Source organism: Brachycentrus maculatus, unplaced genomic scaffold (genome assembly GCF_059751285.1).
Source record: "Brachycentrus maculatus isolate JH-2025_06_01 unplaced genomic scaffold, ASM5975128v1 h1tg000548l, whole genome shotgun sequence".
In the NCBI taxonomy this organism is placed as follows: Eukaryota; Metazoa; Arthropoda; class Insecta; order Trichoptera; family Brachycentridae; genus Brachycentrus; species Brachycentrus maculatus.
Genome location: NW_028281292.1, coordinates 197,990 through 212,894, shown reverse-complemented (window position 1 = coordinate 212,894; position 14,905 = coordinate 197,990). Strand labels below are relative to the sequence as shown.

General features: G+C 33.8%; 1 protein-coding gene across 1 annotated transcript; it reads left to right on the top strand.

Moving 5' to 3' along the window:
• Positions 1 to 5,526: 5,526 nt before the first annotated feature.
• Positions 5,527 to 14,399, top strand: LOC148301540 (uncharacterized). The gene is made up of 8 exons (XM_088273107.1): positions 5,527 to 5,623; positions 5,703 to 5,946; positions 6,032 to 6,110; positions 6,205 to 6,330; positions 7,548 to 7,776; positions 9,258 to 9,507; positions 10,832 to 11,040; positions 12,116 to 14,399. The coding sequence occupies exons 1-8, from the start codon at positions 5,547 to 5,549 to the stop codon at positions 12,222 to 12,224; spliced, it is 1,323 nt and encodes a 440-aa protein (XP_088129233.1). The 5' UTR covers positions 5,527 to 5,546; the 3' UTR covers positions 12,225 to 14,399.
• Positions 14,400 to 14,905: the final 506 nt, after the last annotated feature.

Here is a 14,905-nt window from a genome sequence, read left to right as displayed (position 1 = left end):
ATCAATACAAATGTATATCATTATAAGCTATACATTTGTATTAATTTCTGAAAATCACAATTCTCTTATCATCAAACATCTCGCCCATCATTGTTGCTGCCGTGCTCCTGGTGTTGTCCTCAAAGTAATGAGATATCCAAATAGCTAATTGGCACTTCTACTTATTACATTGATACTTATAAACATTTATTTTATTTTATTTTGTTATTGAATAAAAATTGCTGTTATTGTTGTGCCACCCTATGAAACAGTATGTACTGTGTTTTAAAAAGTTTTTTTTTCAGAAGTGAAACATTATTTTGACTGACTTGTAATAACAGTGCCGTAGATATTATTTTCCCCTTCAATATTCCACCAAATTCCATGTATAACCATACCAAAACTACCATCACTCATACCAGCGAAAAATCTAGGCTTCCTTTTAAGTTGTATACCGCATTTCATTATTAGTACTACACATACAGTATTACTTCCATTTTATAATATGTATTTGCTAGCTGAAATACATTGACAAACCTTATTATACTATATATATAGAAATCAAAGAACATTTTTGATTCCATTGTGATGTATTTTTAGTTTTTAGTATCAGTTGTTGACTTCAATCTCAAGTCTGAAAAATGTTTACGATCCAAATATAAAATATTCACGTAATGTAATTAACACCAAATAGTATTATTTATTGTGCAAATGAAACTAGTTACATTTTGCGCTTTTATATGTATTTATTTAAAATATAAAAATATTTACTAATGTCTAGAATTAAGCTTTAACATTTATATTGATCTCTCTTTTCCAATTTAGATATTAATGTCTTTACAATTTTACTTCTATCTAATTACTCTTATTTTATAAAATTTGAGAGAGGAATCTAATATCATGACTTGGGCAGTTTTTACTAAGACTTTACCTAACAATGCTGTGAGAAATTCTAGTTTTTACTTTTATTCAAACAAATTGTCAAATGTCGAAGCAAAATAATTATTGTACTTGGGGGAAATATCTCGGTTAGAAGCTCCCTGATTCAACTACTAACTCTTATCTCATTGACACAGTGTTATCTTGATTATTAATTACCTAAAGGTAAGGTATTACCCCTGAGCTTTCGGTACTATTCTAGGGTGATATCGTACACAGATTTTAACCAGAATAGACTGTAATAAAAACATTCATATTTATGGGTACCAAAAAAACCTTCCACACTTGACTCCTTTTGTTCAAATCTTAAATTATGATTATGCGTACTTTGTTGCCGAAAGATAACCGAGAATTTTTACTAAACATAATTAAACGACTTGTCCTTCATTATCACTTTTTTTTATTTATTTCACATTATTTCAATTTAAATACGTTATTTCCAGTCCGCCTCCGTAGTGTAATGGTCAGCACGCTCGGCTACCGTTCTGGAGGTCCCGGGTTCGATTCCCAAGGGGGGTAAAATAAATATAAGTGATATTTTCACTGTAATATTTATTCAATATTACCCTGGACTGGTATCTGAAGCGGAAGGCTGATCACCTTTCCTTCATGTGTAAACGATCAAGATAACACTGCGTTTATATGACGCAGTGCCCTATGCACCATTGGGTGCGGATAAGGGTTTTTTTTATTTTATTTTATTTCCAGTAACGTAGGTTAGGCACTGCTTATGTACCTATATGGAACATGTACCACTGACATGGCTCGTGAATTATTCCAGTAATGTTGCCATTGATTGCATTTACCCTTGTCATGATAAAATTTTCTCAAATGTAATTTATTGTTAACGTCATGTTGATTAATGATTTAGATGTAAAATAGGCTAAGTGATCATTCAATTGATAACACAAACACACTATACAACATTATTAACATAAAATGTACTCAATTTGGAGGACATTTAGTAATTTTATTGATCTTTTAATATAATAAATTTAAACGCCTATTAACTCAAATAAGCATATAATAATATAGTAAATATGTGCCTGTATTATAATTATAAAGCAGCAGAAAGGAGAAAAATTGATGCCTTCGAAATGTGGTGTTGGAGGCGCATGCTCCGAATTCCATGGACAGCTAGACGCACCAATGAGTCCATTCGCCAGGAACTACGCTTGGATGGCTTGTCTCTGACCAATATCTGTACCCGATGGATTCTCCAGTTCTTTGGACACGTTGCGCGTGGCAACGAGGATAGCCTGGAACGACTAGTTGTGATCGGTAGCCTGGAGGGAAAGAGAGGGAGAGGAAGATCCCCCACACGATGGACCGATCAAATTAAGGCAGCAGCAGGCACCTCAGTGGTTGGAGCGCTACGTGCAGCGCAGTCAAGGGATAACTGGAAAAGAGTCATTGCTTCTGCAAGGGTCACAACCCTCAGCAATGAGGATTAAGACGGAGAAGAAGTATTATAATTTATATAGTATCATTTTAACTAACATTTTAAATTAGCTAACCATCTAACTAATGTTTTATTTCAGTAACATTAATTCAAATGTAAACGTCAACAACAAATATAGGAGATGTATCGAAAACTGCTTTCATTTGAATTATAAATATTTTTCTATCAAATATGGAACGATGACATTTCACAGTTATATGTTGATGATGAAAATACCAGCTAGTCATTCAACCGGCATTTGTGTGTTTGTACGAGACATCACATTATTGTGTACATCATTTAGATCTATCATTATCAAAAAGAACTACATATAAAAAATCTTAAATTAAGTTTATGTGATGTTCAAATATGTTTCTGCGTGTGTATCTCCTATATTTCTAAATGTGCTATTTAGTTTAACACGTTCAGTGCGTGTAAAATAATGTCAAAGTTTGCTAATTTTTGAAAACCCATGACTTTGTTCAAAATCAAATTCTTCTTTCTATTTAAACATTAATAAATGGATTTCTTTGTGTTTTCAAAACATATAAAACTGGCTACGAATCCTTATTTTTATTCAACTACTACTACTACTACTACCATCACGCCGTTTCTCCGCAGGGGTAGGCAGAGAGGATGGAACGCCACACTCTTCTGTCCTGACATACACTCCTCGCCTCCTTCACATCCATACATCTAGTCATACATGCCCTCCGATTATGTAGACTTTTGACTTTTTTTATATTCAATATGAAATAATATTGTTGTAGAAAGTGAAATGGTTAACACATTCTGTATTCTGAACGCCACCAGGTTGATGGGAATCAACCCGTGGCTGTAATATTTGTGTGGATACGGGAGTCATATTCAGCACACAGAATATGTTAACCATTTCACTTTCTACATACAACAATACATATGAATTTTTATGGTAAAATATGTACCTTGAAAATATAAATAAGATTTTCTATAATTATCGAAAATTCTTATTAAACTCATTGATATACATTTACATGTCTCTCTTTTACATACATTTGCAATATGTTTGGTAGTGTGTCAATAGAATTAGTTCCCTTATTTCACTGTTACAATGCATTTCATCGTTATAAGAGTTGTTAACTTGTTACTAATGTTTGAAATTTATAGATTTACCTAATGTAATGAAACCTTAAAATGATTCTGTATTTCCCTAAAATATAGCTTACATTACTTACAGCACATACTCGTGTGTAATTTATAATTAATGTTATATTATTGCACCAATAAGGCCTATAAAATGGGTATATTTAAATTTTCTAAGTCAATAGTTTTTATCATACAAAAAATATTCAATAAAATTTACGGTTTGATTTCATGAGAAGTCAATTTCATCTCTTCTGTGCACTTTTTGCCAAACTAGTCACATTTTTAAATACATAATATGTAAAATGTTAAAATATTAATTTAGTAAGTGATTAATAAATAAAAAGCAACTTTTCAGAGGAATAAGTTATAATTTAGTCGTTTTGAACAGCGAGTGATTTTATTTTTAGATATTTTTTTATTATTTCCATACCACATTTTTTTGACTGCAATAACTTATATAAGGAGGTTCCAACTGTTTATTTTACTTCTGTATTGTACGACTAAATAATATTTATTCCATTACTTTTGTGCTTCTATTAAGTAACTAAGTTATTAATTACTGAATAAAAGTTTTATCAGTCATTTAAAATAAGATGTTTTTGGCTGTATTGAAATATGTATACAATTGTTTTTAAATATGTATGTTATATTTAGTAAATAGCACATTTTTTTGCTTTTTCAAAATAAAACAATATTTCACCTTTGCAGAGTCTTTCATTTATTTATTTTTACATTGGTAAGTAATAAATGATAATATATGTGGGTCTCAACTCTTTTTTAAACTCTAATATTTATTCAATATACCCTGAACTGGTACCTGAAGCGGAGGGCTGATCACCTTTCCTTAATGTGTAAATAATATAACACTGCGTTTATATAATGCTGCGGCTTATGCACCATTGGGTGTGTATGAGACATTAAAATTGGACAGTAAAATTGAACATACCATAAGTTTTGAAAATGCCTTGGTATACAGTGAAGCCTCTCATATCGAGTAATTCGCATAACAAGCAAAAAATGTTGCTCCTTTAACGAGCGATGTTTCGCATAACGAGTAACAAAAGAAGGGCAAGTCTCTTTCTCACGACATTCACTTGTGAACCGGGACTTTCGTGGCTTGGACAGGAGTTACCAAAAGGACCCTCACTTCTGCTTGGAAAAAAACTTTGGCCAGAGAGTGTTGTCAAATGTGATTTTGAAACAGTAACTGTGGAGTCTACAATCAACGAGATTGTGTCATTAGCTAATATCATGGGACTCGAGGTGGATAACAACGATATTGAAGAGCTTTTGGAAGAGTAAAGCCAAGAGCTGACCACTGAAGAGCTTATGGAGTTGCATCGTGTTTCACAGCAATAGATTATAGAGAGGAGTTTGTTAATGGAGGAGGAGGAAGTAGCAGAGCAATAATCTTCTAGCACAATAAGAAAAATGCTGAAAGCATGGGAAACTGTTGCATCGTACATTAAAAAGCATCGTCCTAATAATTACGGAGGTGTCTATTCCTGCTACAAATTTATTCAATGATAATGCTGACACATTTTCGAAAAAAAGTGCCGGCTAAAACAAATGTATAAAACAGTTTTCTAGTTAAAAGGGAAAAATTATTTGACATAAATTCATATTTTTATTTTCGTTTTTTCCAAATCTTAATTATATTCCAAATTTAACACTCCTCAACAGTTAAAAAGTAATTTTATTTGAATAAATGTTTTAAAAAATTCAGTTTTCTTTCGGCCTGGAACGCATTAACGTATTTTCCATTGATTAGTACGGGAAAAATGTTTCGCTCAACGAGTGTTTCGCATAACGAGTAAGATGCTGGAACGAATCAAACTCGTTATGGGAGGTTCCACTGTATTTTTTACCATGTTCTTCTTCTTCTTCTTTTTGATGGCTTTTTACCCTTCTTGGGTGTTATAGCCAGTGTCGAGTTATTTTTTTACTATGTTGTAGATTAACCTTTACAATGCTGAACAGCTGATAATATGGTTATGATTTGTTTATGCTAAAGTTTGGCGTTTGTATTTTGTCTATGGTCATTTATCAAATTTTGACAAGCATGGCGTCTACTGAACTAAGTTTGGACGATATAATTCGCAAAACACGAATTCCTCCAGCTCGCCGGGGGAGAGGAGGGTAAATGACTTAAATCGGATCGAGAGGTTGAATACATTTAAAATTATTATTCCAATAATAAATCACTATTTAATCGTAGGATTCGTCAAGCTGGTTTGACAAGGCAACAGTTCAAACCGATCGTGTCACCGATAAATAAGAAGATTTTACCTTCTAAACGGGGAGGTTTTGTGAATACGCAAAGGAAATTGGTATCGGGCGATGCACGGAATAATATCATTCTTAAAAACAGAACCAAAATTACCGATGCTAGGGACAAACTGGCAGAAATGGCGAAGCAAAAAGACGCCAGGTTCAAATTGGAATCACTTAGAATGAGTAGGGTAAGTGTCTAAAATATAAATTTGGTCAAATAAGATACGAAAATCTGCAAATACTAACTCTGGATGTTTTTGGGTATATGTATAGGGTGGAAACAACAGAAATCTTATGACGCACAATAATAGGAATCCAGCCGGATTGAAGCAGAAAAGAATGCCTAACAGAGGTATGTGTGCATAAATGATATTGATCCAAGATATATAATGAAGCTGCTACTCTAAAAGTATTGTTGCTATAATAAATTGTGTTCAATCTTTTAGGATTCACAGATTTGTCAAGACAAGTGCATTCAGCCCCACTGTATGCCTCCCGCCCTCAACACAATATGCATTTGACTTCGCCCATACCGTTGACAGGTTATGCTATGGATATATCTATGGAAGAAGGTGAGACATTGGATTGATTCAATTAGTGTTTATTGTGCAAAAAGCCATCAAATCAATGAATTGTGCTTTAAAACATCTTTCATTTTTCTTCCTGTGCAATGCTGACCGTCGTGGTCATCTGGGATGGCAAACTCAGCGCAATTCATCTCTATTTCTCCTGGTCTTGGGGCCAAGGTGAAGACAGTGTTTAAAAAGAACTGAGTATTTTCTTCATTCAGTCCATCTCGTAGGAAATGACCCTTTTGCTTGTTTATTCCAAATTGTTTCTGTTAATACCCGCTTCTAGAGACTTTGTTCATTAACCTTCCAGCGTTGTCTCAAAAATTTTGACAAATGCACCTTATCGCTTCCTCCACCCTTACCACTTAATTGCAAGCATCAAGCTTCGAGCTATTCGAGGGTCAGTGTCTCTGTACAGACTACAGATGTACCTAGTGTGCTAGGAAGTTTTTGTTTTTCATTGAAGTTTGGAGATTTCTTTTGAGTGTAAATTTAAAAAATCGATCCTTGAGTAAGTATATGGAAATAAACTAATTTTCGTATTTATTTTTCATTTAAATCGTTTCTTTTATAGTTAAATGTATTTTTAATTTATTTTAGACGTGTTTTAACAGGAAAAATGTTAGAACAACTGAAGAGAGGAGAAAACAATGGAAGAATTTTTATAATTGAAATGTAACTTTGTTTTAAAATCATTATAAATATTTTATTATAACTTAATTATAATGTCTACCGGTTTCAAAGCTAACCGCTTCTTTATCAAGACTGATTAATACTAAACAACAATTTCATAACATAAAGAAAACCCAATTTTTACATACAGAAAACTTGATGACATAAAATTTACTATACAAATTTATGACCCGCTCAAGGGAAATTTCTCAACGCGCCTGATGGAAGGTTAATGAGTTTTAACACATTGTTTCCGGAAACGCTTAAAAGCATCTTTTGGTAGAGAGCAGAAGACGCATATAGGCGTTCTATTTGCTTACTTTTGTAGAGCGCGAGAGACGCCAAGTACTATTGTACAGATCAGAATTGGGTTTGCGGTTACTTATGATTAGTATACTGATAGTCAGACGGCAGACTGTCAGTATAATTAGTGAGTATAAACAGGATTGATAAAAAAACGGCCCGACAACAATGTGTTAAAATAGATCCTTGACATATTTAAAATCATTGCAGATGTTTTATCTGATGTTTTGTTTTTGTTACAGAGTATATTCCTTCACCTTTGAAACCGTTAATAAGATCGATAAATAATAATGCAAATCACTATCTACCTCCGCCTCCTAACTTTCCACTGATTGCTCGAACGAGACCCCCCAAACCTCTGAGGGATAAGACAGTACTGAGTAACAGACAAAGTGGCTTCAATCTCACAATCGTCACTAAGAATAACGAGGCCCGCAAACCATCGTCGGCAAGTGCTGGGATACTAAAAAGGTAACGCAAACATATTTCTGCTTCCATACCTATAGTTTGTACTTTATATCTGGTAATTTCACCATGTTCTTCTGGTAGTAAGAGGTTTTTCATTCTAATTTATATATTGCTTTCTGGATACTGCTTTGTACAGAAAAACTTGCTTGTTAGTCTTATTGTTTCATGGCTTTTTTCAGTATTTAGGGATAGAATTATTATTGACGTTATTAGCTCATATTTTTACAGAATTAACCCTAGATGACTAAACAAATGTATTGACCATAGCAAAAACCCCCGTAATTAGAATGAGTACAAACCAAACTACATCACGTTGTGCACTAGCGTATAGATTTAGGAAATGTGAGAAGCATACAGACCTTTCAAAAATATTTTTTAGTTAAGCATTCTATGCGCTTTGGCAGCAGTTTGAAAAGCGCAAATTTTCCGCAAATGCTCTTTTCTGGCTTGAAATATGGCTCAATAAAAAGCTTCTTTTCATCTCGCCAATAGATGTTTCTAGTGAAATTTCAGTGACGCAAGAACAATGTTTCGAAATTAGATCATATATATATAAAACTTCCAAGAATTTGAGTAGTATGGTTGTCAATTATGTGTAGAATTGGTGAATGTTATACGTGTGTAATGTGATGTCGTAAGCCACGTCAATGCCCAGACTTCCATATTCTTCTTCATCTTTGTTGAGATATTAAAAAGTAATGTGAAAAATAACTCCTATAATTGGAGATAATCCAGATTTGTGAATTAGTGTTTGGACACACTCAAAATGTTATAAATACTTTGAATATATTTATTGATTTGGCGTTTATTTGTAGAACTCCATTTTAATTTGTGTATTAATTTTTAAATCAAACACAAATTATTTGAGTCTACTAAGTTGTATTTTATTAAAAATCTCAAAAAAATTAATATTGTGACAATTTTTTCGCCTAGTTATGGCATTTTCAAACAAATGCTCATTTGAAAATGCCATAACTAAGCGAGCGAGCATTCGTTTGAAAACGCCATAACTAGGCGAAACAATTGTCACAATATTAATTTTTATATGTTTTTTTAATAAAATACAACTTAGTAGACTCATAAAATCTGTGTTTGATTTAAAAATTAATACATACTTTGAATATGTTGAAGCTGCAAACTAACGACTTATGCGTTTGACAGCTGATATACAAGAGCATTAAGCAATGCGTTGCCAACTTTAAGTATGCACACATGCAAAAACTAGCCTCATCTATCGGCAAACGGCGGTTTTATATGCATACACCTAATAATTGAAGAGTCAAAATGTTTTTTCCTACAATTAATTTTTTTCCGACTTAAAGAACCTATATTTTGTAAGGTTACTTTGACATGGTTGTAATTTCATTGGTTGAATCTTTAATAAGTTAGAACTTTTTCCATCTTCAGTATGCAATCAAAGATAATTTTAAATCCTTGCAGTATATCATTTCCAATAGTAATTGTAATTTTTTTTTGCTATCCAGAACATTCCGCCAAGAAGAGCCCTCCTATGTACGCGAGCACAGCCCGGGAGAGCCCGTGTCCATACTGAAGAAGCGGCCGTCCGCCTCGCTCCACAACCGGCTCGAGAGCCTGGTGGGCTCCTCCGCATCCCACCGCGCCCCCCGACGGCCCCCCTCACCACCCCCGCGACACCCCTCGCCGCCGCAGCCCTCGGGATACAGGATTGTGGTCAGCAACCTACAAAGCAGCGTCACGGCATCTGATATTCATGTAAGTGTCTTTTAAAATACAATGAGGTGAAAAAATACAAATAACAAATGTAAATACCTACCTATTACCTATCTATCTTCTTTTTCTGCCCTCTATCCGCACCCAATGGTGCTCTGACCCTGAATCAGATTGATGCAATGTTAAGTTTACTGTTCACTCTTCCCTCTTCTTCTTGGTGTAGGCCTTGTGGCCTGTTTTTAAGAGGGATTTGCCTCCTGCGATGTCGATTCCCAGCTGTCGATCCATCTCTTTGGTGGTCTGCCCGAGAGACGCTACCTTGGGGTTAGCCGTACAGTGCAATGAGGGGGAGTCTGGATGGTTCCATTCTCCTCACATGCACATACCATTGTCTCCTTTTTTGCCTTCCCCAACTAATGACATCTTCGATCTCGCATATTTCCCTTATCCTGGCGTTTCTTATTCTGTCTCGTAGGTTCAAGTTTATTGTTAATAATATGAAACCATGATGAACGCAAGATGATCAAGATGAAAGTAAGATGATCAATCCTGTACTTCAGGCACATGTCCAGAGTAATATTAACACATTGTTGTTGGTTGGTTTTCTCATCAACCCCGACCCTAATTATACTTATGACAGTTCACCCAACCCTCAGTATACTAATCACAAGTAACCGCAAACCCAATTCCGATCTATTCAATGTTTTTTGGCGTCTCTCGCGCTCTAACAGAATTAAGAAAATAGAGCATCTCCCGCTCTCTACCAACAGTATGTAAAAAAACTTTTTTAAGCGTTTCCCGCAAACAATGTATTAAAATACATGTCATGCATGTCTTATCCTGTGTAGTATTTTTATTATTTATTTTAATCATTTACATCTTTATCTCAAGGATGGTAGTTAACCTCCATTGTATTATTACTGGCTCATATTAATTTTTTTAAAGACTAGTGTGATTGGAAATTTTTTAACATCCTGGTTAAAATATCGACAATAAATTTTCAGTCTAATAATAGACTATAAATGCATATGTTTATGCATAATCGTTTATCAAATGTTTTATGTCACAGTTTTAATGACAGGTGTTTTATATGTCACTTTATATTTTGTTAGAATATATTTCTATCAGTAAATTTTATGATTGTTGCAATGTTTTTTGCTTCTACATTGAGTTTTAACAATATATGTATGTAATTTATAGCATATATTATTTAAAATGAATCTATTATTCCCGTATAAAACTGTCTTTGCTATGTTATTATCTCACAAAAGCTGACAAACCAATTTTAAAGATTGATAATATGTCAGTTTCGATAATTTTAATGAGGCCGTTTTATAATTTTTTTCATACATAAATGATATTACAGGAACTGTTTGGAGACATTGGCGATCTCCTAGAATCTCGTCTAGTTAGGCCAGGCACGGCAGAAGTGATCTACAAGACCCTGAAGGATGCTCAGAAGGCGGTGGACGTGTACCACAACAGACAGTTGGACGGACAGCCCATGAACTGCTTCCTCGTAAACCCTCGGAACCCCCCTCCGAGCATTCGCCCTACGACAACTTCCAAATCCAGGTAATAATCGCTTACCTATTCAGTACGATTTTGGTTTTAATGGATTGCTTTTGCCCAATAATTTAATTTTGTATATTATTGCGAAGCATAACATTTTGTCTGTGGTATTTAATATATTTTGCAAATGTTTGAAACTAAGCATCTTCTCGACATTGCTTTATCTTTGGTAAAGTCAGATTGTCCACATAGTATGTGACCATCACATGTCTGTTGCGCAACAGATAAACGTCTCAGCCGAACATTTTCTCTTCTAACCCTTATCCGCACCCAATAGTGCATAAGGTATTAAACACTGTGTTATATTGATCTTTAATAACTTGATAGGAAAGTGATCAGTCCTGTGCGTCAGGCACCAGTCCAGGATGATATTAAAATAGAGCAAAAGACCACAAATAATTATTTTTAACCACCTTGGAATCTAACCTGAAACCTCCAGGGATCAAACCCGAGGTTTGGTAGCCAAATGGTTTTGTACTAACCACATCTGAACACCCAATGGCAATTCCGTGCATCTCATGACGTCACCTAAATGTGCATTTACAACTATGTAGCCTATTATTTTTCATTCATGTCATTCTGTTGTCACTAAAGGTTAGTTTCCATGTTCTAATAATGATTTTGAAAGTTTGTTAATTTATATTCACACACACATATACATATATAAATTAAACTTTATTTCTGTGACAACATTGAAAGCTGTCCCACCGCATTCCCAGATCTGATACAGAAGCATCTAGGTAGGCTTCCTGACAGACCTTCTCTTCCAAAGCAATTTAAAAAAAAAACTAAGTTGCAGAATTTAGTGAAAATGTGAAACAAAAGTGGGTCGGAATCGGATCTAGCTGACTAACTGAACTAACTAAATACTAATCCCTTTCACTGCCTACACCAGGGTACTTCTAGAAAATTTGGTGGTGGATTTACTAACTTGTATTTACTTTAATTTGCAGTCACAGGGATATTGAAAGCTTTTAAATGTAAATTTACAGTAAAATTGGGATACAATTTTGTTTCTTTGACAACATTGTTTTTTGAAGCACACATGTTTTTAACTTATTCTTTTTCTCTTTGCCAGCACGTCCCGTGGAGCTGCAGTCCCAGCACTACCAGCCAGTAGTAACTCAAGTGTAGTCCCGGATATTTCTACATTCTACAAAGTCTTATTTGGGAAGGATCAGTATTAATTTACTACGGCGGTTATATTTTATATAAATTTAATGCAAAAAATAAAAATAAAATAAAAATGTAGTAAAGTAACACTATCTTTTAATATCAATTAAATGGTTTTTATTATTCAACATGATACAGATTATGCTTGATGCTTACCGATGATTTATTTATTTTTATTATTGTTATCATGCATTGAAGTGGGGATAAAATACACTGTCGTACAGAGGCTAAACCGCAAGGCTAAAGCGCATACTCTACATATTTGAGAAAGGTACGCAAATGATTCTATTAATCAATATTTATGATTTATTACCATAATTTTTTTTTTGGTGGGGGGGAAATCCATCATGGATAACTAATTATGTAAATAGTCAAGTAATGCCGGACTTCTACCGGATTCAACTCTGCCTCACCCGGTTTTTACAGCCCGGTTCCCTCCTTGTGGCCTTGTGAGCCTGTGTGAGGTTGTAAAATTTGTCTATCTATGTTCAAGAATGTTCGTCCTCCTCTTTCGTCCTAATTTCCTAATCACCTTCTCCTTCAACATATGGTCAACCATCGTATTTGTGATTATCTCACTACCTAAGGGTGTGACTAGCTCACCTAGTTCCTGGTTCTATCTTCCACATTCAAATACACTGCTCAGCGTCATCTATGTGCCATAAAACCTGGAAATTAATGTTAATATCATCATTACTATGTATATGCTTGTTGATAGTCTTTTCCACTCCCAAATACATACCTAATTTACGCTTTTACTGCTCTGTATGTGCTATACGGCAAAGCAATATCACAAAGGGTGGGCCTAGCAATTTAAATAAATACAAGTACCGGATTCAACTCCTCAATCTTCAGCTTGCTTACTAATATCATAGTCATACAGGGAAAAGTAACCATGTGCATTTTTTTTACAAAAACGTGATCATTGACTATTTGATATCTCACTAGCTTAATATTGCCCTTGAAAAAATCCCAAAGGTGTTTAAACTTGGAAGTATAATATATTGAGTTGTTAAAAATGACTAACTGCATTGATGCTTATTTTCTTGCCAAGCAAAAGTGACTTAAATGGCCCTCCTGAACAATACGTTTTGTTAGTTGGTCACTTTCTCCTCTACGACTACGATATGTGGTATGATATGTGTGTATTTGGTGACTTTCAAATTTCCATCTTAATATGTCGATTCTCTGATGTTATTAATTTTTCCGGGTCATTATGCATTTGCTGATTTCAGTAGCTAAGAATATAAGATATTAAATTTTAAAAATAAATCTAATACAGCAATACATCGAAACGTAATATTATGTAAGATTAAGAAGAGTTCTTTAAGGCGGTATGGACTTGTGGAGCGAATGGATAACGAGAGAATGACAATATATGTGCGGAAGAAGAATGTGAGCGGAAGAACAGAACTAGGATGGCCAAAAAAGACTTGGCACGGTCAGATCAATCAGAACCAAATTCTGGTGGTGTCAAAAGTCTGTGTAATCGGATAGCATGTATGACCAGATGTATGGATGTGAACGAAGCGAGAAGTGTATGTCAGGGCAGAAGACTGTGGCTTTCCATCCTCTCTGCCAACCCCTGCGGCGAAACAGCGTGATGGTAGTAGTAGTAGTAGTATATTATGTATGAATATTTTTGTCTGCCTCCATAGTGTAGTAGTTAGCACGTTTGGTTTTGGGTTTGATTTCCTAGAGGGTCAAAATGAATGTCGGTGATCTTTCACTCTAATATTTACATAATAAATAACCCCGAACTGGTACCTACACCACAGGATTGATCACCGTGCCTTCATGTAATTAACAAACAAGAAAATACTGCGTCGATATGATACAGTAACCTTTGCATCATTGGGTGTGAAAATTAGGAGATATATTTCCAATAAACTTAACGGTTTGACGATGTAGAAAATATAAGAATAATAGCTCAAAAAAATTTACTTTTAAGTTATTGTCTAAAAAGAATCTTTTAGAAACCAAAAAAATATATTGTATATTAATAGCTTTTTTTCAAATTGTAGTCTCTCTCTCTTTAATACATACCTTTATTTCAACATGTTATAAATACTCCAATTTTATTTATTATTTGATATTTTTTACTACAATGTTATTTGTTTTATTTTCATTTGTATAAATATTTGATTTGTAACCCAGCTGTTTCTAGTATAATAAAATTTTCAAATACGTGTTTTGTTATAATTTTTTTGTACTCACCCATTATTTTATTTTTTGCTTATGGCATTATTTACACATGTGCTATATTGTATAGATACATACAGCAGTTTAGAACTCCAGTGTGTTTATCCTGTTTTTTTTTTTAAATTGTATATACCCTTAGGATGCACAGCACCCCAAAATTGAAGGATTTTTTAAAAATAAAATGAATATGAATAAATTTATTAAACATAGTACATATTGTGTATATGTTATACAAAAAAATTGTTGTATACCTAGCATTTTATTTTAATAGTTTACTTTTTAGTAAGTTTTTTTTCCATACCTTTGGCATTTTTTTAAAAACAATTTGCTAACTGCTTATTTTTTTTTATTCAAACTTGAATTGAATACTAAACTTTTTTTTTAAATATATGACTATAATACCTTTTTCTCTTCTCACTATCTTTGGTGTAAAAGTGTTGGTACCTTAGTTTCTTTACTTAGCTCTACCAAAATTTCCACACAGTGAAAATTT

What these genes read in the sequence shown, in the direction of transcription:
- LOC148301540 (XM_088273107.1), top strand. Translation starts at nt 5,547, where the DNA reads ATGGCGTCTACTGAACTAAGTTTGGACGATATAATTCGCAAAACACGA. An exon ending in AGTGCTGGGATACTAAAAAG is followed by an intron (nt 7,777 to 9,257) that starts GTAACGCAAACA and finishes TTTGCTATCCAG; the next exon opens with AACATTCCGCCAAGAAGAGC. An exon ending in TCACGGCATCTGATATTCAT is followed by an intron (nt 9,508 to 10,831) that starts GTAAGTGTCTTT and finishes ATGATATTACAG; the next exon opens with GAACTGTTTGGAGACATTGG.